The 25727-nt window shown below is 38.4% G+C and overlaps 1 protein-coding gene across 6 annotated transcripts in view; it reads right to left on the reverse strand.

Moving 5' to 3' along the window:
* fto (FTO alpha-ketoglutarate dependent dioxygenase) overlaps window positions 1-25727 on the reverse strand; it is a 352522-nt gene that overhangs the window by 136428 nt on the left and 190367 nt on the right. Inside the window, exons 8-9 of one of the 6 annotated variants that reach the window (XM_073069993.1) lie at window positions 22916-22985; window positions 17297-17362 (exon numbers count right to left, since the gene is read on the reverse strand). The exons of 4 other annotated variants lie outside the window; for them this stretch is intronic. In XM_073069993.1, coding sequence (XP_072926094.1) covers window positions 17297-17362; window positions 22916-22985 — 136 coding nt within the window. The remainder of the gene's footprint in view (window positions 1-17296; window positions 17363-22915; window positions 22986-25727) is intronic. One more of the 6 variants, XM_073069994.1, reaches the window with a different exon arrangement.

Here is a 25727-nt window from a genome sequence, read left to right on the forward strand (position 1 = left end):
TTCTATTTCTGTAAACTGGGATATTTGCAGGTCAGTTTAAACTAACAAGTCCTATGATAAAACAGCTAAGATCTAATTACAAAATTTATGCCCATGAATAATTAGTTGGGTGAGTAACAAGACAAGAAAATATCAAAATCAAAAGCAGATGTTATTATAAATGTGGGTATAGCAGGTTAATCCTAATAGATGGAAAGTCTGGCTTTACTAGGTCATTCTTTATCCAACTAGACTAGCCTTTACCGGTAGACACTAGACACAGTAATATTCTAGTAAAATATACTATAAATATTAAAATTATCTCTCATTCAGTGATGAACAGTGGCAGCGCTAAGCTTACTTAATGATACCTCTTAAATTAAAAACTCTGGTCAGATCCCTCTATGGCTTCTGAATAACAAAACTTTTCCTAACACCTGATATGCATTTACTTCCTACAACACGCTTCATAATTGCCCTTACATCTTCTAGGTCTCCATTATTCTCCTTAACAGTATTTTAGATTCCACCATGTATAAAGCATGTTCGTTCAAATTCCAGCTTTTGCCTCTTGTTCCTTTATGTGCTGCTGTCCTACATCCTCTATCCATTCTCATATTCACTACCAACAGCACAGAATTCAAATCAGTCTTTCTCATCCACATTCTTGGTCCCTTAAGGTTGATACAGCTGAGGGGAGGGTAGTGGGGATGGGCTCCCACTACCTATTAAATGTTCCCAATGGCATCCATCTCAGATAGCCTTCGACAACCAAGTCTAGCTTTTGGCCTAGCTACTAAGCCTGGCAGAACTGTTGCTACTGACAGGAGAAGGGGCAAAGGCAGGTTACTGGCACCTTAAACCAATTGCTCCGGGCAGATGGGGCTTATCAGCCATGGATGGCAGCTCATCTCGGAAACTGAAAACTCTGATTTCAAACTTACTTGAATTGCAGCAATATCCAGTCATGAGGAAGGATTTGGAAGTAAACTCCAGATCTGGAGTCCCTAAGGCAGTCCTACGTTGAGTTCACTGCTGACTGGCAACTCCAGTGATTCCACTGGTGTCAAACTGTATCAGTCTCTGTCATTCTTTTGGATTCATCAGCTATGTGGAGACGGGTGCCTGCTACACGAACAACAACTTCCTCTCCATATCACACTGCCCTGGCTTGCACGTACATAGACAGCTGGGACGCAACATCTATGGTCGACCCCAAACAACAGAAGCCTCATTCCCATTCATTCATCCACAGCTCTCTAAGAAGAAAGCTCTTTCTTTGGGATAATATCATCTACCAATCTAAATCACCGTTATTGACCTACCTATTTATGACAGTTTCCTTTCTTCATTCTAAGCACAGGATTTCAGTTGTCCCATCATTGAATATCTCAGTAAACCTCTCCATCTTGTTATTCCCTCTTGCTTCCAGCTGAACTTTTCAACCATGTAATTTGTTAGTCTTCCTGAGTCTGCTCATTACTGAGTTTAACTTCTCTGCTTACTTAATGATGCCATGAGCCATTAATAATGCCATTCTTACTCAATAACACTTTAGTTGATAAGCTTTCCTCCACCTCGTCACTGAGGCTCGAATCATCCAAATATATTCCTGGACAGAAAGCAAAGCAAAACTTTCAAACCAATGTAGAAGCCTACCCCCCCCCCCCACACCCCCCATTTAATGGGAGAGTAGTTAAAAAGACCATAACATGAAAGTGTGACTGTCTTCAACATGACAATAAATGCAATTGTGGTACAATTCCAAAAATGCACAGCAGTTTTGACCTGTGGCCATCGATGCACCACCTGGTATCAATCAAGCAATGCATGCTGTTAATTACATCACACTGAGATGTATTCAGTAACGCTGCTGAAAATCAGTTGTATTAATTACAATTTCTGAGTGACCCAGTCATGTACACTGCATCTTTAAGCTCTTTTAAAGCAGGAGCAAATGATCTTCTTTACAGAAAAAAAAACAATGACTGCACTACTGGAAATGCATTACAGTAAATTCTTCCAATTTTTAAATGTGTCAAACATTTTTTTTGCAGAAATAGGTCATGGGCAGTTACGTGATCACAGCAAACTTCCTCTACAATATAACCTCGGTCACATTCAAACATTGAGTAAGGGTGAATAGGACACACATTCTGTTGTTTCCCATTCATTCAGGCCTGCATTTTCCCTGCTCCATGCCTTAAAATTTTTAATCTCTAGCACACAATGAAAAATAATTAAAGAACATAAAAAATTCAGGTTAAATGTATAAGATCATGTATGATAATAGGAATTAATCACTCCTTCACTTCCCTTTATGACAGTTTTTCAGGTTTGTTTCATAGCTGTTTTATTTGCAGCTTGATAGTACCAGGTATGCCAGATCATGAAACATGTTCCTCAAACCTGATGTCAATAATTCCTACAGTGCCAAAATCTACCCTAGTGTGTGTGGTGTAACAACCACAATGAGCCTGTGGCCTCCTCTCTGGATGGCTGCTGGCTCTTTCAGGCAGGCAAGAAGCAAGGCCCAGCCGGTTGGATGATATCTAACAGAAGAGGTCTGAATTTTCACTCGCGCAAAATGCAGGATGACTTCAGCAGGTCCGGCAGCATCTATGGAGAGGAATAAAAAGTCAATATTTCGGGCAAGTCCTGCTGAATGGTCCCGGCCCAAAACGTCGATTTTCTATTCCTCTCGATAGATACTGCCTGACCTGCTGATTTCCTGCAGCATTGTGTGTCTTATCTGAACTTTCAGCATTTGCAGAATCTCTTGTGTTTATGAGTTTCCACTGAGCCATGCAGATTTAGATTTTTACAACTCAAGGGGAGAGAGAAGGTATTAAGCACCGAGCATCACTATGAGTCTGCAATGAAGAACAATGAGGGCAGTCAGCAAGTAGAGGAGTGCTCAGCATTCATGGACATGGACAGAAGTAGAAAACAAAATGCAAGGAGGGGAGGAGGTGTCTGAGAAAGCAGATTCTCAATTTGCAAATATCACTCATTATATCTGCCCAGTAGGAATCATGTGCTTGGTTACACACTGGTTCATTGTATGAAAGTCCCACTGCTCTTATCAAACTTTGGGATTGGAAAGATCTGATCTAATGAGGAAGCTTTATACCTTTTTGGCACCTTATCCTGCAAGTAGAAGTATAAAATAAGAATGAATGCTTTGATGGGAAGTGGTCATCATATTAGCACATGGATGTCTGTATTCACATATGCACACAATGCAGCAGTGATGATTGCATGTGTTGCAGTGTCTGATGATTTTTGAAAGAAAATAACTCTGGCCACACATACGAGTTCACTGATTTTATGGGAAACCTTCTCCGCTGCTACCTTACCACCATTCTACAGAATATCCCTGCCATTATATAGAACACCCCTTTACCATTCCATATTTTCAATTTGCGTGGCAATATCATTGGGAGGCTCATTGGAGCCAGCTTTTTAAAACACTTCAAAAGTGTTGATCTACTGCAGTGGTATACATTAGTGGTTTAGTACACTTTAACCAGCTGGAACCCTGAAGTCAGGATCAGTTTCACAAATGCAGACCATTATTTTACAAACAAATTCGAGTCATGCGACCAATTGGAAAGTAATGTGTTTCCATCTAAAAATAGAACACACTGTTGCACGAAGAGAGATACCGAAATATTTGCACAAATGACAGTGCTTTAAACTGATGCCAGTTACCTGTGGAGTTGAGTGAATCTATTTAAGGACAGAAGAATACTTAATGCACTTCATCAACATAATTTGTCATCGTATTGCGTTGTGTGCAAGAAGATAATTCTATTCCAAAAATGCAATGCATAGTGAAAGGAAAAATACAAATTATTAGACAAACATTAAAGCAGGATAAAGTTACTTCATACTTTTTAAATTAGCTATTCTATCACAACCTACTGATTCCTAGCTTGTATAAAATAAATGCTTCAGCGCCTTAACTGCTTCTAAACTTGAACAGCAACAAATGCTGTAGGAGTTGGATTCATGTGGTGCCCAAATAGGCCAATAAATGGTGTGCTTGTGAACAGATGTTGGACAAGGTTTTAACAATGTAGGCATTCCAAAGTATGTGAAGCACATGGCCCAGCAAAGATCCTTCAGTTATTTAATAGTGGTTGACAAGTCATTGTTTCTAGTAATAATCTGATAACAATTATCATGAAACAAAGTACTAAATTCCATGGGACAGGATTTTGTAATAAAAGGAAGCAATTTAAATCATTCTCTGATCTTTTGGAACCGAATTCCAATTTCAAATTTGTGTAAGATGTTCTTATATAAACCACACAACTGTATAAATTTGATGTAAGGGGCCATGTGATGTCATGTAAGTAAATTTATTGCTGCTTTTTTTTACCTTACAAAGAGGGAGAAAGAATGAAACCTGTTGTACTTATTCAGAGTTTTCACAAAACTTGGAAGTCTCAAAGCCTTACATACATTTAAATGAGGGTTATTTCACCTAATTCTTTAACACCTTTTCAATACTACACTCACAGTAAGGAAATTAATCTGTACCATTAAAAGAGCGCTAAAAGAAAGTTGTAATGACTTTAAGTGACTGCTTCAATTGTGGATCTGCTATTACATAAATCAGTACTGTGAACAGATGTTGAAGTAGGCACTCTGGCCATTTCTGATTGCCCACACAGTACATGTTGGACAAAGTGGCAAGTGGGACTGAGAGTAAAAGAAATGGCAGTTGAAGGCGAGATCTGGAAAGCAGGAGGGGTTGTGAGGGAATGTTTAAGATCCAAGCCTGGGTGAGCGGGGCAGAAACTTGAATATGAGGGCTTAGAGGATGCCAGCATGACAGATGAACTGGAGACCACAGAGTTAGTTTGCTGGAATGGTAGCTAGAGATGGGGGCCTTGGAGAATTTGGGCATGGTAGTTCAGGGAATGGATTGCAAGACTGGGTCATTAGCAGTGTGGGGTGTGATTTTGAGGTATATATAGTCTTTATGTAAAAATATAAAAAGTGACCGATCCTGGCAAATGTATGGGTTCAGCAGTCACTCATTATAGCACAAGCTCATAATGCTGATGGAAACCATCTGGTCTGAGTAATTACCTGGAGTGACAAAAGACTGATTTGACTACCTTACTTCTCTGTTGTCCTCCTCTTCAGAGGAACTGACCAGTTTTAGACACCCTGTAGTTGTCCAATTGGTTGACAACTATCACTTCCAATTTAAAAATTACTTTTCTTGTGAATTGATAACATCTTGAGAAATTATATAAATTAAAGTTAGAATGGCTGGCAACACCACAGCTGGTCTAGGAGGTGGGGGTGCAACTATGGACTCTGGGGTCTACCCTCTGGTATATAACAATAATGACATCTAATATCATCAGAAATAAGATCCTTCTAAAAAAAAATGAACTGATGGTTTCTAACCTCAGATCTCTCCAGCTGCCTGCCTTAACTGACAGCATCCATCCAGCAATGTGCTTTTGGGCAGAAGTGCTTCCCTTTGCAATCATCTACTTCAATCACAATTGTGGAGGAATTTATTTTTAAAAGAAAACAGCAAGATTCAAGATTATTTAATGTCATTTCCTGTACATAGGTATAAGGTGAACAAATCTGATGCAGCAAAAAAAACACAAAGGATAAAGAACACAATAATAATAAAAAGGAAACATAATAAAGATAAATATAAACACATAAAATAGCTTATATGCATACATTGATTGTATGTCCATGAAGTGGCACTAAGCTATACATAAGGTGACAGATGGGAAATAATAAAATAATGATGTAGTTAATGGGTGGAGGTGTTGATCAGTCTTACTGATTGGGGAAAGTACCGGTAACTGTTTTTGAGTCTGGTGGTCCCAGTGTGGATGCTAATAAGAACAGGACAAACGTCCATGAGAAGGATGGGTTGGATCCTTCACAATGTTACTGGCCCTTTCCCAGTACCTTTCTGTATGTATGTCTTGATGGCGGGTAGGTTAGTGCCAGTGATGCATTGGGCAGTTTTTCACTACCCACTGTATCGCCTTCAGCAATGCAGTTTCGGTACCAAGAGTGATGCAGCTTGTTAGGATGCTCTCTACTGCACATCTGTAGAATGACATGATTATGGAAAGCAAAATCCAGCTCTCTTCAGCCTCCTCAGTAAACAGAGGCATTGGTGAGCTTTCTTGACTGTGTAGGGTGTACTCTAGGACCACGAGAGGTTGTGTGCTGTGCTCTCTCAGGAATTTGAAACTGCTTGCAGTTTTCACTGCTATACCACCAATGTAAAGGGGAGGAGGGAATAAGTGATGTGAGTTCTCCTTAAGTCGATAACCATCTCCTTTGTCTTGTTGACATTCTGGAAGATGTTATTTGTCTGGCACCAAGGCCTCCAGCTCTTCCACCTCCTCTCTGTAAGGCCATCTCATCATTGTTGGTGATGAGCCCTACACTATTGATTGCCATTAATAATTTTCTCAAGATTTCTCAATCGAATTAGCATGACATTTTGTTTAAAAGTTTCCATTCTTAAAAGATTAATTTTGAAAAGATAATTAAACATGAAATTAGCTCAGCAAGATTTTCCCATTTACAACTGAGACTGAGCAAAACCAGTTTGGATTTTATTTACTAAATCTTAATGTTACAAAGATGGTCTACTGAGATGCAGCAAGTTCATTTTCAGTTTGAAATTGTAGAGGAATTGCAGACCAATGTTTTCCAACACAGTGCATTTGTCCTGGCCATTAATCAAAGAGTTTAGAAGTTTGGAAAAGAAATCCTACCATTGATCCTTCAGGAAGCCAACCATTCATCTTAAAAATTCAAGTTCAAAGCAGCTCAATTTTCATGTGTAAAATGTCTCTGGTTAAAGCCTTAGGCTGGTTTCTGTGTAAAAGGTTGTGTTAAGGTTTAGACTTGTGTACTTTGTAGACAAGCAATTGAGATGCATAGGGGGGTAAAGAATGCTAACTTCATTAAATCCTTCATTACGTGATAAACAAAACTAATTCTAAGAATGTGAAATAATACAAAATAATTTCTCCAATGTTGCTGAAATTAGTAACCAATCTTATGAAAAGTCTTTGACCTAAAATATTAAATCCCTTTCTTCTCTTCACATCTGCTAACTGATCTGTTGAGTGTTAGCACGACTTTCAATTTCTATTCAGATTTCCTGCAGTTCCCTGTTAGGAGAACAAAATTGTGGAATAAACAGTGATATTTCCTTCTTAAAATAATTGTAGCGTCAGGGCAGTACAAGCAATACTGTTAAATTGATCAGCAATTCAGCATGGATTTGGGGAGAGAAAAATGATATGTGTTCTGAATTAACAGAAATTGGCCTATAATATGTAACACTTCAATTCAAGGGAATGTGCATGTGGCTTCAAGAACTGGTTAGAGCAAACACAAAGGTGATTAACTTTTGATCAAACAGGCAAGCAGCAATATTGAGGACGTTTAGGAACCAGGCTTCCTCTGGTGTTGTACTGGACTAAAATGAGCATTTGGTAAGATTGCAAAAAAGAAGGAAAACTGGGTGATGCTGGCAGAAGGCAACCCAGGCAAATACAACAACAAAAAAAGAAAAATGTTCAGAATTGAGTGACAAGGCATTGGTCTAAGTACCACCAAAAAAAACAATGATCGAATATACGTATATGAATAAAGATAATGAATACATCTTAAAATGCTATATCTCAGTAAATATACACCTCAAGTCTCATATGCCATCATTTAACTAACAGCAGCTTTGATCAATCTGGACTCCTAACACTCATGTTATGATACATACATCCTCACACACTAAGAACTACCTCACAACCATACTTCCAGCTGGCTTTTTAACCATGAGAGCTTCATCACCCAAATAAAAATCTGAGTGATATTCATTACAATTGAACTATGTTTGTGTGTCTTATTTTCTTAACCCCTGCAATTACCAAAGACATTTTAAAATTCAGATGGCCAAGGACTACAGTCTGGCTAAACAGTGGTGCAAACAGGTGAAAGAGATTGAAGATGAAGTTCTGCATCTCTATATAACACTCTTTGCTGCCAGCTTAGATGTGGACATAGCATGGAATTTGGAGGTTTGCTCAAGAGGGAGAACCTGCAATTGCCATGTCACTATGAAGGTTCTGGAGTCAGACAATGGAAATTGAAGCATAGCCAGCTTCCTAAGGCTGAAGATCTCAAATGAGTTTTTCCATGAAACAGTCAGAGGAAGAATTTGGTGGCAAGCAGAGAGGAGAGATTGATGTTCAGGTGCAATGAAATGTTGCATGAATTGGCAAGGATATCAGAAGGCCTGTGCCTGTGGCAGAGAGAAATCAAACAAAAGTAGAGTAGCAAATAGAGCAGAACTTGGAATCCTTTCCAACAAAACAGTAGGAATTCCCTTTACCACAACTGCATCTGCAAGGTTTTTGCTTGTTGACCTCAAATGGAGAGCAGATCAGGAGCAGTCTGACAACCATTGTGGCAGAAATAGAAGACACCCAATATTTGTGCATTGTATGATTTGAGGATTTTTGGATACCAGAAAAGTCATTCATAATAGTCCAGCAAACAGTGCTCCCGGACAACTTAAAGATTGCTGAGATGCCACCTCAGAAAAGAGACTGAGTGGAACAATAATCTGCCATCTTCTCACAGGATGACAGTATTTATATTCCCACTTATTCTACGCCTTGATCAGACAGCTTGCACTATCATAGTTCTGTTTGAATCCTGGAAATTGACTGGGTACTTGAAGGAAAATAACTTAAATTGGGTACAGGGAGCCTATGATTGCCTTCTGTGCCATTATAACTCAATAATGCCAGCAGACCTGGTTCTTCAGGTTCACAAAGAGACATTCCCTACCTGCATCATTGTTAGAGATGCATTTCAGAGAACATAAAAGATAGGAACAGAAGTGGGCCATCTGGCCCGTTGGGTCTGCTCCAGCATTCAATAAGATCATGGCTGATCTGACCATGGACTCATCTCCACCTGCCTGCCTTTTTCCCATAACCCTCAATTCCCCTACTTTGCAAATGATGCATTCAGCTCCAATGCTAGATGTGACTCATCATTTCTAAAGTTGAGGCTTTTAAATTCCTGAAGCTGTTCCAAATGAAAACGATTTTCATTTCAAAATGAAAGCAAATCAAAGCGATTTTCGTCCTTTGTACATCGGCGTTTCAATCTACTTTGAAGTGGCAATATGTGGACATTGGTTCTAAATCTTCACAACGAAATGAAAACATGATATAAATGGATAAATAGGGCAGCATAATAGTGTAGTGGTTAGTGTAATGCTTTTCAGCACCAGTGATCAGATTTCAATTCCTCCTGCTGTCTATAAAAATTTGTATGCTCTCCCCATAACCAGGTGTACTATATCGATTAGTAAGTTGAGAGCATTCTCTACTGGTCCCGAAAATATGGTGACTCTTGCAGGCGGCTCTCAGCACATCTCTGGACTGTGCTGATCGTTCACGCGAAAGATGCACTTGACTGTATGCTTCAATGTATTTGTGAAAAGTAAAGCTAATCTTTATCTCTTTAAATGGATACTAATGCATGCACATGAACTGCAAAGAAAATCAAGGGATTTAGAAATATCAGAAATGTAAAATATTGATGTTTGTGGACATAATTGTGAATGCGCCATAACGGAAGAATGATAGTAGATTATTCCAAATCTGAACACCCTTGAGGCACCAAAATAGTGAATTCCAATATAAGCCATGTTAATAAGAAAATTTTTGCTCAATCAGAATGGCTCAACTTCAGTATAAGACTTTAAAGTGCATTTGAAACATTTATCACCATAATGATATTTTGAAAAAGATCCTTAATGTTTTGACATAATTCCAGAATAATGAACAAGCTGTTCTCAGGCTTCCAGCTGGGCACAAATATCAATTATAACCAACGTTTCGATGACAAACTCTGCCATCTTCATCAGAGATGATGCCTGGGCGTATCTAATCCGATGGCATTTATACTCCCTCCTGATTGGTTAGTCCTCATCCAATCAGGCTTCTGCTCTCCCAACTTGTTTACAATCAAATTCCAGTTCTTACATAGAGTGAGACCTTCATCTTTGTTAAAATTCTTTTCCTCTAGTTTTATTTCAATGGCTTCCTTTTTCCAGGTATTCTCTAAAGCTATTGACGTGGCACAAAGATTTTGTGCCATTGAAGTCAATCCTATGGCCATTGTGAATGCAGTGTTCTGCTCCTGCCAATTTCTCTGGGTAACCCAAACAGACACACCTCCTGTGCTCCTTGATGTAGGCTTCCACTGTGCGTCCCATCTGGCCAATATCCTGTAAATGTCAGCTAACCTGAGTCCCAGGTCACCTTTGACTGTGTTTTGTGCTTCCTTAAAGAAGCCAATGCTTTTGGGACTGCCTAGAAAAGGAAGCCATTGAAATAAAATTAGCACAAAATAACAATAACAAAGACGAAGAAAGAACTGGAATTTGATTGTAAACAAAGTGGGAGAGCGGAAACCCAATTGGATGAGGACTAACCAATCAGGAGGGACGGACTATGGAAGTATAAATACCATTGGACTAGATATCCCTAATGAAGATAGCAGAGTTTGTCATTGAAACGTTGGTTATGATCGATACCTGTACCCAGCTGGAAGCCCAAGAAAAGTTCATTTGTCATATATGCCAGGAAAGAATTACATCCTTTTCCCATTATAGCTCAGAAAGTTGATTTGTGAGGATCACTCTCAGGAGATGACAGATCAAAAGAATGATTCACACACCATAAATGTACTTGGCTTATAGCTAAATGAAACAGAAATTTGTATAAAGGATTTCAAGCATTAAGGTAGCTACTTGGTAATAAACAATCCCATTCCTCCATTTATTTCCTAGTCACCTATTCTTTCAGATATTCCATTAACACTCCCCTGATTCTGCACCCCACTACCTAACCTGGAGGTAATTTACAACAGCCACTTATTCTTGGAACACAGGAGGAAAGTAGGGCTCCTAAAATAATCTCAAACAATCACAGGGAGAATGTGTAATCTTTGAGGTTGTAAGACAGCTGAACTACCTGTTGAGTTACTGACTGCTCAACTGTGCCAAGCATGAACATCACAAAAAGTATTGCAGTGTTAAAATCAATGTTCAAATCACCAGTTTATTTCAGTGATTTAGCCTCCTGATTTGAACCATACTACAATGCCTAGATACAGATTGAGGACCTGAAATTCTCTAAAGCATAGGGATGAGTATTGGAAACCAGTTTGAGAGCCATTTGTATATTTCTTAAGGATTCCACCTGCTTCTAAAGACACTGTTATATTCACACTTATAGTCTAGGTCAAGAAAAACATGTCACTATTGCACAGACCTTCATTTATAAAGGCAAAACTTGTTCCCTCATCTCAGAAACAGAATGATACAATTTTAGGGATTGTATCATTATTATTTTCCCTCGAATAAAATAACTTTGTTATGCAAGTACAATGAAATGACACACTGATCTTGATGTCACATGACCCAAGTTAAATTTGAAATTTGTGTTCTGGCCAATATTCCATCAAGGCAGCCCTAACAATAGCATCCAGTCTGACGTGTATCCAATTTGTGGCGCAGATGTACTTTAACTGGAAAAAAAGGAATTGATTAAATTTACAAAATAAATTATATTAAGCACCTACATAAATCACAAGCCACAGAGAGATTCTACCACAATTTTGCTGATGCTTCAGTACAAAGCAGATACTTAGTGCTATATACTTCTGAAGGTGGTGGACCAGCCAGCATTTGCCAGTAGTCGCTGTATATGTGACATTTAAGCCTACTGATCTTAGTATTACTGACAGACTTTGGTGGTGTTTGTGATTGTACTCCTGATTTCAAAGCCTTATAAACAAAATGAAATTGGAGCACAGATGCAAATACAGGCACGGCATGTCAACAGTAGTGATATCTGAGAGCGTAAAACCCATGCAAACATTAAATCTCTCTTGGTAGCAGCATTCACTGAGTGTTGAAGGGAGAAAAGTGACACCGAAAAAGGAACTCAATTAAAATGAGCCTTAATGTTTTCACATAATTATGTGAGAAGAGGAAGGAAAGAAAGGCGTATGTTATAATTTAAACAGCTGTTATATTTTAGTTCCATATAATTGAACTACTTGATATAATAACAGAAATTCAAACAGATACCCATTTTAAGAGTAAATGGGTTATATATATAAGGATATTACAAATTCAGGTTTTTTTTAGTAAGTCCAGTTAAGAAAAAATATCCCTTTACATTTCACTGTGATATAAGAAGCTCACTGAGGTATGTGGCTTTGTGTGTTGTAGGTTGTGTCTAACCTATCATACAGAGTTTTTTGAGGAAGTTACCAGGAAAGTTGATGAAGGCAAGGCAGTAGATGGTGTCTACGTGGACTTCAGCAAAGGCCTTTGACAAAGTCCCACATGTTAGATTGGTCAAAAAGATTTAGTCGTTTAGCATTCAGGATGAGGTAGTAAATTACATTAGACATTGGCTTCACAGAAGAAGCCAGAGAGTGGTAGTAGATTGTTGCTTCTCTGACTGGAGGCCTGTGACAAATGGTGTGCCACAGGGAACATTGCTGTGTCTATTATTTGTCACCTATATCAATGATTGGGATGATAATATAGTAAACCAGGTCAGCAAATTTGCACATGACACCAAGATTGGGGGTGTAGAAAACAGCGTGGAAGACTATGAAAGCTTGCAGTGCAATCTGGACCAGTTAGAAAAATGGGCTGAAAAATGGCATATGGTGTTATACTTTGGGAGGACAAACCAGGGTAGGACTTACACGGTAAGCGATAAGCCCTGAGGAGTGCAGTAAAACAGATAGATCTAGGAATACAGATTCATAATTCTATGAAAGTGGCGTCATAAGCAGATTGGGTCATAAAGAGAGCTTTTGGCACATTGGTCTTCATAAAACAAAGAGTTAATGGCAGGGGATGTTATTTTGAAGTTGTATAAGACATTGGTGAGGCCTAATTTGGAGTATAGTGTGCAGTTCTGGTCCCCTACCTACCAGAAATATATTGATAAGATTGAATGAATGCAGAGAAAATTTATAAGGATGTTGCCAGGACTTGAGGACCTACTTTATAGGGAAAGGTTGGATAGGCTAGGACTTTATTCCCTAGAGCATAGGAGAATGAGGGGATATATGATAGAGCAATACAAAATTATGAGGGGTATAGATAGAGTAAATGCAATCAGGCTTTTTCTACTGATGTTGGTGAGACTAGAACGAGAGGTCATGAGTTAAGGGTGAAATGTAAACTGTTTAAGGGGGGCATGAAGGGGAACTCCTTCACTCAGTGTGTTGTGAGTGTGGAACAAGCTACCAGCAGAAGTGGTGGATTCAGATTTGATTCCAACATTAAAGAGAAATTTGAATAGGTACATGAATGGGAGAGGTATGGAGGGCTATGGTCCAGGTGAAGGTCAATGGGACCAGGCAAATTAATAGTGTGACATGGACTGGATGGGCCAAAGTTTCTGCACTGTAGCGTTCTACAACTCTTTGTATACCATTATAACTAAAATAGTTTATCTCTCCTAGTCACTTCTGAAATTTTACTCAAACCAGGAGTTTTATGGTATATCTAACGATATAGATTCAGAGCCAAGAACTTCAATTCATGTTTGTTATGGCTAGCAGTGAATCTGAAACAATGGTTTCATTACTTTATCTCTTTAATTAATGAGTTATTAATGAAAGTAATAATGTGTGCGGTTACATGAAATTTCATTGTAAATCTCTGCTGGGCAACATATATACAGGTTGTCAGTCAAATCTTGTGACTAGCCAAAGAAAATTCTAAGACAACATGAGAAAAATTGAAACTACGCTTTTTATCTAAAAATCTCAAATAAAACAGAATAATTGGCTGATGATTTACTGAACCTGAAGACAGGTACTTGATATTTCAAAAACAGCTGCTTTCTCTACACCATTGGCATTCTGAATGGACAATCAACCCATGAACACTACCTTACTATTTTTTCCCTCTCCTTTTGCATTACTTTTTAAAATATATATATATAGTTAAATATATATAAATTTATAAATATAAAAAGTATTCACCCCTCTTGGAAGTTTTCATGTTTTACAACATTGAATCACAGTAGATTTAATTTGGCTGTTTTGATAATGATCAACAGAAAAAGACTCAAATGTCAAAGTGAAAACAGATCTCTGCAAAGTGATCTAAATTAATTATAAATATAAAACACAAAATAATTGATTGCATAAGTATTCACCCCCTTTAATATGACACACCAAATCATCATTGGTACAGCCTATTGGTTTTAGAAGATTTCATAATTAGTTAAATAGAGATCACTTTGTGTAGTCAAGGTGTTTCAATTGATTGTAGTAAAAATACACCTGGATCTGGAAGATCTAACTGCTGGTGAGTTGGATCTCATTCCATCTGCTCACATAGGACTGCATCTCCAGACCAACAACTCACTGACGCTGGGGGATGGGGCTCCAGCTTTCATCTACGCTGGCATACTGGTTAGACATCTGGCCGGATATTCTGGCCTGTCCCGTGGTTTTCTGAAGTCCACATTGTTAGCCTTCAAATGTGAAGTGGAGACTTAAGACTCTGGTTTGTCCTCTAATCTCCCCATGTGGAATTGAATTTAGGAGCCGAGAGGTAATGTTGCAGCTATATAGGACCCTGGTCAGACCTTACTTAGAGTACTGTGCTCAGTTCTGGTTGCCTCACTACAGGAAGGATGGGGAAGCCATAGAAAGGGTGCAGAGGAGAGTTACAAGAATGTTGCCTGGATAGGGGAGCATGCCTTTTGAGAACAGGTTGAGTGAACTCAGCCTTTTCTCCTTGGAGTGACGGAGGATGAGAGGTGACCTAATAGAGGTGTATAAGATGATGAGAGGCATTGATCGTGTGGATAGTCAGAGGCTTTTTTCTCAGGGCTGAAATGGTTGCCACAAGAGGACACAGGTTTAAGGTGCTGGGGAGTAGGTACAGAGGAGATGTCAGGGGTAAGTTTTTTACTCAGAGAGTGCTGAGTGTGTGGAATGGGCTGTCGGCAACGGTGATGGAGGCAGATACGATAGGGTCTTTTAAGAGACTTTTGGATAGGTACATGGAGCTTAGAAAAATAGAGGGCTATGGGTAAGCCTAGTAATTTTTAAGGTAGGGACATTTTCGGCACAACTTTGTGGGCCGAAGGGCCTGTATTGTGCTGTAGGTTTTCTGTTTCTATGTCCTTGATTGTAAACCCTAACCTGACCCTAACTCCTCTCATTAACCCAAAATACACTACAAAACAACTAACAGAGATGCAACCTCAATGGAGATCACAGCTCCGTGCCATTTTGAGTTTTCTGTGGAACGCACCACAACTTCACTCACCATAGAAGAATGAAAGAAGATCAGTAACTCTTTCAAAGCAGCCAAGTCCTTCTTTGCATATAATCTCATCCAGAGTAAATTATCTGCATTCCCATACCAGGTCGCAGATACAGGCTTTTCGACCTCAATCAAGAGTGCAGCAAGCTTGGTTTCATATTCCCAAACACCCTTCAGGCTTGTGATTGGAAAAGTCACTCAAGGTTCCCACTTCCTTGGTCAGTCTATGAATTCTGTTGAAGATGGGGAATCGTATGGTTTCCAGCCACATGGTCCTTTTGATAAATCAGTAAATCTTCTCACCTACTTATGAGTACAGATATTTAGGTTTGGACTGTGCTATATCCACCCCACTACGAACAATACTATCTATAAATCAGAAAGCCTCTTGATCTAGATGAAGTAGTACAAGTACGCAAAGCTAAAGTTGACTGAACTTCTAAATAATTGAAACCATTAGCTCCAGCCCACAAGATTTGCTCCTGGTTTGGACATCAAGTAACTTACAATTCATAAGTATAGATACTGAAGATATTAAAACAATATTTACTGTCATTATATTTTTCTGCTTTCTTTTTTACTTGCACTCACTTCATCCTATGGGTGTAGATTTGTAATGAGTTGAGTGGATAGTAAGTCAAACATTGGAGATCCACTTTTAATATTAACAATATTATCTTCTAGGAGCCCTGTAATGTATCCCAGAAGAGCATCACCAAAATAAGAGCTTAAGAGCACAATTTCTACTAAAGAAAAAACTATATTAAGAATAAAATAATTCCTCATGCAATCCAATGTAAAACTTTGTATATTACAGCCAAGCAAAATGAAGTTTTTTGAATGCTCACATTAAAACAGTTTTCACTGTTAAACCTCTGACCTTATTAATATGGGTATAAAGATAAGTTAATAAAAAAGATCATATTTATTTTGGGTGTAGGGATATGACTGGAATCTTTTAATTTATACGTTTGACTTCTGTGCCAATTTTATATTTCGTATTTCACATCTTTCTAAAATATGCCTAAAAATATTGAAAATCTTAGACCTCCATATGACTTACTGGCAGTATTTTATTATTTTCTTTTGACACATTCTTCTCACATTTTTTAACCTAATGTTTTTACCTTATAAATTCTAACGTCTACACTTATAATGAAAAACACTTACGTAAGCACATCATTATGTATCCAGAATCTGAGAAATTTCACAAAGTATTTTTCCAGAATTATTTTCATCAGGAATTTTAATTTCTTAAGTCTAATAAAGCAAGTCACCTATGGCTGCCTACTAGGAGTGGTTAATAACTAATTCAAAGGAAAATCAATTTTCTTTAACATGTTAAGTGTGCACAATAGAGTTTCACACTATTTACAGACACTTCCTGGGATACTTCAATGAAAGTTATGTTCAGGAAGCCATCTCAAATCCTCAGAGGTTAAGGCACTACGACAGTCCTTAGGTGGTTGGAGGGGGTTGAGGAGAGTTACTGGGAAGAACAAACCTAGTGCTTAAGACTGTGGGGAAATAAAAGCATGATAGGTACTGAAGTCAGATCCCCAGCTTAGTCAGCTGTCAAAATATTGTTAATACCTTTGATTATCTTGGAGACATCCAATAGCTATTAAAATTGGAAAAACATTATATAAAAATTGGAAAATATAAAATATAAAGTGATCAAAACATTTTAACACAAATTTAAACAAGTGAAGATTACTGGCAGTGTAACATTAAGCGCTGCAATTAACTGGAGACTATTTATCTTTCAATTACTTGTGATTTATTTTGCATATCATTCAATATCCTTAAGTTCATCTAAAATAAAGAAAATTAAGAATTGATAATATTCAGCATTCAAATGATACAAGAAAAATATTGACATTGCTTGACTGTAGAAGTTTTTACCTTTGTGAACAAGAGAGACTGTAAATGTGAATGTCTGTTGAACTTGGGGTCCAAGTCCATAGTGCCCTGAAAGTAGCAACACAAGTCGATAGGGTGGTAAAGAAGACATAATGTCATGCTTGCTTTCATCAGTCACAGTACTGAGTATAAAGGTAAAGAAGTCATGTTGCAGGTGTATGAAACTTTGGTTAGGCTGCATTTGGAGCAAGTATTGTGTACATTTCTGGTCATCTCACTACAGGAAGGATGTGGAGTCTTTGGAGAGGGTGCACTAGAGGTTTACCAGAATACTGCCTAGATTATAAAGTATTAATGAAAGGGAGAGGCAGTACAAACTTGGATGGGTTCCTAAGGAGTGTTGGAAGTGAGGCAAGACCTGAAAGAAGTGTGTAAAATGATATGAGAGGTAAAGATGGAGAACCAAATAGGAGTATTTTTCTGGGCTAAAAGTGGGCTGGGTCTTCTTAGTGGGGCCAGCTGCTCTTGTTTCCTGCTCCTCAAATTTACACTCCTTGAATCCAAAGGTTGAACTGGCTAGCCAGGGCAGTACTGAAAACAAGTGGAGACAAGGCTTCATAAAATATAGATGATGATGGAGGCTAGAACAAGCAAAATCTATGCATGAAACTCCTCTGAAAACCATTGATAAGAAATCCATATCCTAGGCTTGCTGTTTAAGTTGTCAAAGTTCTTCAACATTACTGTTAACACTGTGGTTAGCATGAAGCTATTACAGCTTGGGATGTCGTAGTTCAAAGTACAATCCCAGTGTCATCTGTGAGGAGTTTGCACGTCCTCCCAGTGGAAAGTGTGGGTTTTCTCTGAGCGCTCTGCTTTCCTCCCACAGTCCAAAGACATACAGGTTAGTAGGTTAATTGGTCATTGTAAATTGTCACGTGATCAGGTTAGGGTTAATACGGGGCTGCTGGGCAGCACGGCTCGAAGGGCCAGAAGGGCCTATTCCACACTGTATCTCAATAAATAAACATGTAGATAAAGTAGATAAATAAATAAATCTCTGACATTCAGAATAGTTATGAACTAAAAATATTAAAATAAGCTATTTTTGAGAATATTTTAAATAGAAATTAACTCAGCTGAAACTATACAAATTCTCTGAATAATTAAACCTAGTAAGCCAAATACAATTAATTGTAAACAGCCTTTGATTGCCTTACATAAATGTCAGCAAGCTCCTAGTTTGCCATTGGACTCCAAGTGGAATGCAGTTAAGGCATTACAATAGCTCTCTGGCAGTAAACTGGGGCCTTCTGCATTTGTATGAGACTCCCCATGTAATTGCCAGCAAAGTACTTGACAATAAAGACTATTATGCTCTAATATAATGTCTCTCATGATACTGTACAATGTTTCTCAGTATGCTGCACCACCGAAATGGCCTTTAAACTTTCCCTTTTGTCTGTTAAACAAGACTATTGGAAAGCTTCAAAATACAGAAGACAGAAACTGGGGATAAATTTCACATGGGAATTCAATAATTAACTGCTGGAAAATATTTTAAGGCATTTTTACTACTGTTAAGTATGTGGAAGCTGCAGCCAAATTTAATTAAACATAAGAAATTGCAGTACTCTCTATACACAAAGGGACAAGTAAACAAGAACTTTGAATTTAGAAAACTATCTGTTTAAACACAAGTACATCTATGTATTTGATGGCATGTAAGAAGTCTGACTCCAATTTTTTAAAACTGAGAATCTGTGTAAGTGGACAGAGTATCAAGATATTCTTAGGTAAGTTTCAGTTCTAAATCTGTGCTTCCTACATTTAACTCAGAAATGAATCTACTTTGTACTGCAGGAAGTGTGCTGTCTGTTTATGCTGCACCACATTCTTGCTGCCCTCCTGTGTTTTCAGTGAATAATTGTCAATAGTTTTAGTATACATTTCCCAGAGCCACTAATCATTTTTTAATGTAAAAGATTAGCTTTATTTGTCAATAGTACATTGAAACATAGTGAAATGTGTTGTTTTCTATCAACGACCAACACAGTCTGATGATTGTGTCAGGGACAACCCACAGGTGACACCACACTTCTGGCCCACAACTCACTAATCCTGATCATAACTGAATTTGGAAGGAAACTTTAACCACTCAGAGGAAACCCAGGTGGTTCAGGGGGAAGGTAAAAAATCCTTACAGACAACGGTGGGAATTGAACCCAAATCAGTGATCTGTACTATAATACTATACTGCTGTGTAGTATCACTGTAATACTATAATGCTGCAGTATACAAGCCCAATTCAGACCAATTGAGATTATAAATAACTAAAATTTCCAAATAAATTATTCTTTTCCACTTGCAATAAAATGGCATCTAATTCCGATTTATTAAATAAAGGAAATTGTTGAAGGTAGCAATAAGTTAAATTAAGTACAGGCATTTCTAATAAAATAAGAGATAACTTACACTTTCACTGCCTTAATAGATGCCAATGCTATATAAGCAGGAAACTCTTAGACTTAGGTGAAATCAACTAAAGCATGATGTAATTCATACAATAGCTTAATATAATTTAAAATTATTGAGAATCAAAATGTGAACTTTTAACAAATACTGTGTGCTTGCAGTGGAATGGTGAGAAGACCTGATGGGCTGAGAGGCCTAGTTTGCTCCTATACATTATGACTATGATTCTTCAATAAAGTATACACAGTATAGAAATACAACAAACTATGTTATTTAGAATTTTGAATCAAAATGTAATCTGAATATTAAAAATCCTTTTTGTGTCTCTGTACTTTCAAGTGGAACTTTTCTTTGTCATCTTTTTAATCATAAACCTGTTGGCAACTTTTATAATACAGGCAGTAGAAAGCGCATACGAAAAAAAAGTTAGTCCTAAAATGCAACATCCCAGGTAATTGACAAAGAATATGTTAAAATTGCATGTTGATGCAAACTTTCTATCAACATTACCAGGTTCTTCTTCTGTGTGTAAAAGAGAAATATCCACTGAACTCTATATTTCTGGCCTAAGAGTCTCAGAAATCACACAGGCAGATCACATGCAAGTTATCTTGATGCTATTACACACGCTTGCCCACTATAGTTGCTGCCATGATAACACTGACAGGAAGGTGTCATTATAGGGTGCCAAGGTGCACAAGTAATATCAATTATAAATGTGGGGAGAAAATCATCAAAATAAAACCTATACTGAATTTATGGCTTTAAAATAAATCAACTTTATGCTCTTAGTTCAGATATCTTGTGACCCCTAACCCAACTTTGCCATTTCTTGATTTCCTACATGCAGTATCATTGGAAATGAACTGTTATTACATTTAAATAGCATAATCTTTGAGATCTGACTGTGTGATTTCTGTGACTCTTAGACCAGAAGTAATAAGAGTTCAGTGGGTATTTGCACACACACTTCCACATACTCAAAAATAATGGTCAGTACAATATTTAAAAGATTAAGAATGGCTGCTTGCCTTTGTACAACAATGTTTATAGCTTAATAGAACAAAGCAGTTATTTCACTTTAGTCTTGTACAACTTGTCAAAAGTGTGAAAACAAATTGCAAATTCTTATCTTTTAGTTTATGCTGGGAAGCAATTCTATCCGTCTTGTTCTTCATCTCATTTCCCTGAAGCTCTGCAACTAGTTAGCTCTCATACATGCCATCTAGTCACTGCAATCCTGTTTCCTGTAAACCTGCACTAAAGGTGAGAGTTCAATTCCGGCATTCTCTTTAAGGCGTTTGCCCATTCTACCCATGAATGTGTGGATTTCCTGCGGGTGCTTCAGTTTCCTCCCACAGTCCAAAAATGTACCAGTTGGTAGATTAGTTGGTCATTGTAAATTGCCCTGTGATTAGGCTAGGATTAAATTAGTGGGTTGCTGGGTGATGCAGTTCATTGGGCTGGAAGGGCTTATTCTGCACTGTATTTCTAAAGGATAAATAAATAGATAGATAGATAAAAAATGGTCAGTGGGAGATTGTGCAAACCCCAGGCACTCAGCATCAAAGACCATGATTCAACCTGGGGTCCTTGAGCTGGATGGAAGCAGAATTATGTAACTCACCATATATGTATGCAGAAGGATCGATAAGATAACAGCATGAATAAGCTGTCTTGAATGGGCAGAACTCATTTCCATTACATCGAGTTAACTTAATGATGAAAGAAGAACAAAGATCTAGCAGAACTGGTAGTAAAACCCAACAAGCAGATGAAATATTAGGAAAGCAAGGATAATGGTTGAAGGAATGCAAATGACATAGGGTGGTAAACAAACCAGTACACAGTTGCCAGTGCTCAGAAACAAACTGAGAAGGTCGTCCACTTTACAGGTTATTGTGCTCTTGATTCCCACTCTTGCCTATCATTGAATGGAAGTCAGGAAAATACTGACGATCAGATGCTGGTGGACTGAATCCAGAGGCAGAGCTCAGCAATGCTGAAAGTGCAGATAGACAAAACCCTTTATCTCCATGTCAGAGAGGGAATTGAATGCAACTGCTGACCTAGGTTGAAAAAGCAGGTAACTGTAATTAAGGTAGCAAGGTAATAGCAGTTACTGCATCACTTTACAGTACTAATCACCGATTGGGGTCCAATTCCTGCCACTGCCTGTAAGGAGCTTGTATGTCCTCCCCGTGACAGCTTGTATGTCCTCCCAGTGTTCCACTTACCTCTCACATTCCAGAGTCATACGTTTGGGATTAGTGAGTTGTGGGCATGCTATGTTGGCACTGGAAGCATGGCAGCACTTGCGGGATGCCCAGCACAATTCTCACTGATTTGATTTGACACAAACAATCCATTTCACAGTATGTTTCGATATCTTGATGTAGATATGATAAATAAAGTTAATCTTATCTTAATCTGTTTAGATTAAGATAATACGATCTTAATATACCTGTATATCAGGTAAGCGTATTTCAACTAAATGTAATGTTTCTTTTTACTTCTAAAGTAATTTCACTACAGATGCTGTCTATCCTATTAAGGTTTATCGGAATTTTCAATCAAGCTTCCATTCACCCACCTTGTTTATAATCAAATTCCAGGTTTTGCTTAGAACTTCGTCTTTGTTAAAATTCTTTTCCTCCAGTTTTATTTCAATGGCTTCCTTACCAGGCAGCCCAAAACCCATTGGCACAGCAGTGTAGTTAGTGACATTGAAGTCAATCCTATGGCCATTGTGAATGCAATGTTTTGGTAGCACCAACTTCTTAGCGAATGTGGAGCAGGGTATATCAGCCCAACAGGTCACACAGTGGAAACCCGCATCAAGGACCACAGGAGATATATCTGTTTAGGTTACCTGGAGAAATCGATGGTAGCAGAACATTGCATTTGCAATTGACTTCGACAATGTGTTCCGCCAATGGTTTTTGGGACCGCCTGGTAAAGGAAACCATTGAAGGAAAACTGGAGAAAAAGAATTTTAACAAAGATGAGGCTCTTGCTCTAATTAATAACTGGAATTTGATTGTAAACAAGGTAGAAGAACAAATGCCTGATTGGATGAGGACTAACCAGTCAGGAAGGACGGATGACGGGAGTATAAAAACCACAGGACTAAACATGCTCAGGCAACATCCCGCATTTTGTCTGTTATAGTCAATACCCGTGTACCTGGCTGGAAGCTTGAGAAGAGTTTATTCATCGTATACGATGGGAAAGCACTAGATCCTTCTTCAGTAATCTAGATGTTAAGAAATTCAGTGTTTAATGTTTTAAATACAATCTATGGAATTGTATGAAATTATGGAATTTAAATAATCTAGTGATATTAAGGAAGAGATTGAAAAAATATAAACAATATTTCTTAAGCATTAAATTTATTGAATAATTTTGATAGATGTTTTGTGTAGGAGTGAAAATTCATACACACAAAACAACCATTTGAAGAATTCATTGAAAATTCATCCACGCATCATGCAAAACATAATTAAAAAGATTTTTTTGCAGCCTGAACATTTCAGAAACATCAAAAATCTGACTTTGAAGTCACAAATTCTGGATTTTTTGTTGTGATGATGTGCAGACTTTGGAAGTTGTTACAAATTTACAATGTAATGATAACAGGCATTAACAATTTGACCTTTAACACAGCAAATTCTAAGCCATTAGAGCTTGAAAAAAACTCCAAACTATTAAAATTTCATTTCTCATAAGTAAATACAGGCTCTCATCTGTTAAAAACACAGAAGATCCTACAGATGCTGGAAATCCAGAGCAGCATACACTAAATGTTGGTGGAATTCAAGAGGTCAACAGTCAACGTTTTGATTTGAGGCCCATCATCAGGACTAGCATCTCAGCTCCATCTACAAAAAGCAGAATTTCCTGATAGCCAACATTTTAATTCCTATCCCCAATCCCATTCCGACATCTTCTGCCATGATGAGGCCACTGTTTGGAGGAGCATCCTCATATTCTATCTAGGTAACCTCCAGACTGATGGCATGAACATTGATTTCTCCAATTTACAGTATCTTTTTCTATTTTTCATTTCCCCACTCTGGTTTTATACCTCTCCTCCTTCCCTGCCTATCACCTACCCCTGGTGCCCCTCCTTCCTTTCCCCCCATGATCCACATTCCACTCCTATCAGATTACTTCTCCACCTCCCAGCTTCTTACTTCATCTCCCCTCCCCCCACCCAGCTGGCCTCACCTATCACCCAGCTTGTCCTCTTCCCCCTGTGCCCAACTCCTTACTCTGGCTTCTTCACCCTTCCTTTGCAGTCCTGATTAAGGGTCTCAGCTCGAAACGTTGACTGTTTATTCATTTCCATAGATGCTGCCTACCCTGCTGAGCTCCTGCAGCATTTTGTATCTGTTGCTCATCTGTTATAACCCTCTTGATGCTGCATGCTAAACAGAATTTGAAGCCATACTCAGGAAAAAAAAGTGAAACAAAATCACGAGATAACTAGATATAAATAAAAAACAAAGTAATTCACTCAAAAGTTAAATGACTTCCCTGCGAATTAGCTCAATATGTATACTGCATAGAAAAAGAACATACATGCATTGCATATGGGAAACATTTCAGCTTATGGTTATGTAATATTTGTGATTGTTGTTCTAGATTCAATGCTCAGCTAATCAGGCATGTGTGTGCTGACTGTAGAGAAGAATCTACACCTGAGACAAAGCTTGAAATTCCAACCTCTCTGAAATTTTGACAGTATGGACACTGTGGATATTCTAGTTGGCAGAACCAGTAAATATAAAGCAACAACCTTTAATAAAACATATTACCGTACTTCATGTAAAAAGATGTCTATCTGACCTCTATATCAGTGAGTTGAGGTGAAATAAAAATAGGGGTGAAATACACTCAGCACCTTCTATGTCTAATAATTTGGCCACTGAGTGTACGCTCGTGGTCTTCTGCTGCTAAAGTCCATACACTTCAAGGTTCAATGTGTTATGCATTCAGAGATGCTCTTCTGCACACCACTATTGAAATGCACAATTATTTTGAGTTACTGTTGTCTTCCTGTCAGCTTGAACTCGTCTGGCCATTCACCTCTGACCTCTCTCATCAACATGGCATTTACAACCACAGAACTGCCACTCACTGGATGTTTCTTGCACCATTCTCTGCAAGCTCCAGACACTTGTGTGCGAAAATCCCAGATGATCAGCAGTTTCTGAGATACTCAAACCACCCCTTCTGGTACCAACAATCACTCCACAGTCAGAGTCACTTAGATCACATTTCTTCCCCATTCTGATGTATGGTCCAAAAAACTGAACCTCTTGATTATGTCTGCATACATGATTGGCTAATTAGATGTTTGTATTAGCGAGGTGTACAGATGTACCCAATAAAGTGGCCACCGGGTATATATGTGTAGGACTTGTATATTCTAAATTGTATAGTGATGTTTCTCAGATGTTAAAATGCCACTACTCACTATTCAAAATAAAAGTGTATACGAGCAAGTGCACAGGTATATTCTCGAGAGGGAGGGCAAGAATCCAGATGTTGTGGTCCATGTAGGGACCAATGACGTGGGTAGGATGAGTGAGGGGGTCCTGCGTAGGGAGTTCAGGGAGTTAGGTGCGAAGCTGAAGAACAGGACCTCCAGGGTAACAATCTCAGGATTGCTACCTGTGCCACGTGCGAGTGAGGCAAGGAACAGGAGGATTATAAAGATTAATACATGGCTGAGAGGATGGTGCAGGAGGGAGGGCTTCAGGTTTGCAGATAATTGGGCTCTGTCCAGGGAAGGTGGGATCTGTTCCGAAGGGACGGTTTACACCTGAACTGGAGCGGTACTAACATTCTTGCAGGGAAGTTTGCTAGTGCTTCTTGGGGGGGGGGGGGGTTTAAACTAAATTTGCAGGGGGTGGGGATCCAGAATGTGAGAGAGGATAGCGAGAGGAAGAATAAAGGACAGGTGGGGACTACACGGTTCCGGAATATTAAG

This window comes from Hemitrygon akajei, chromosome 17 (assembly GCF_048418815.1).
Source record: "Hemitrygon akajei chromosome 17, sHemAka1.3, whole genome shotgun sequence".
Lineage (NCBI taxonomy): Eukaryota > Metazoa > Chordata > Chondrichthyes > Myliobatiformes > Dasyatidae > Hemitrygon > Hemitrygon akajei.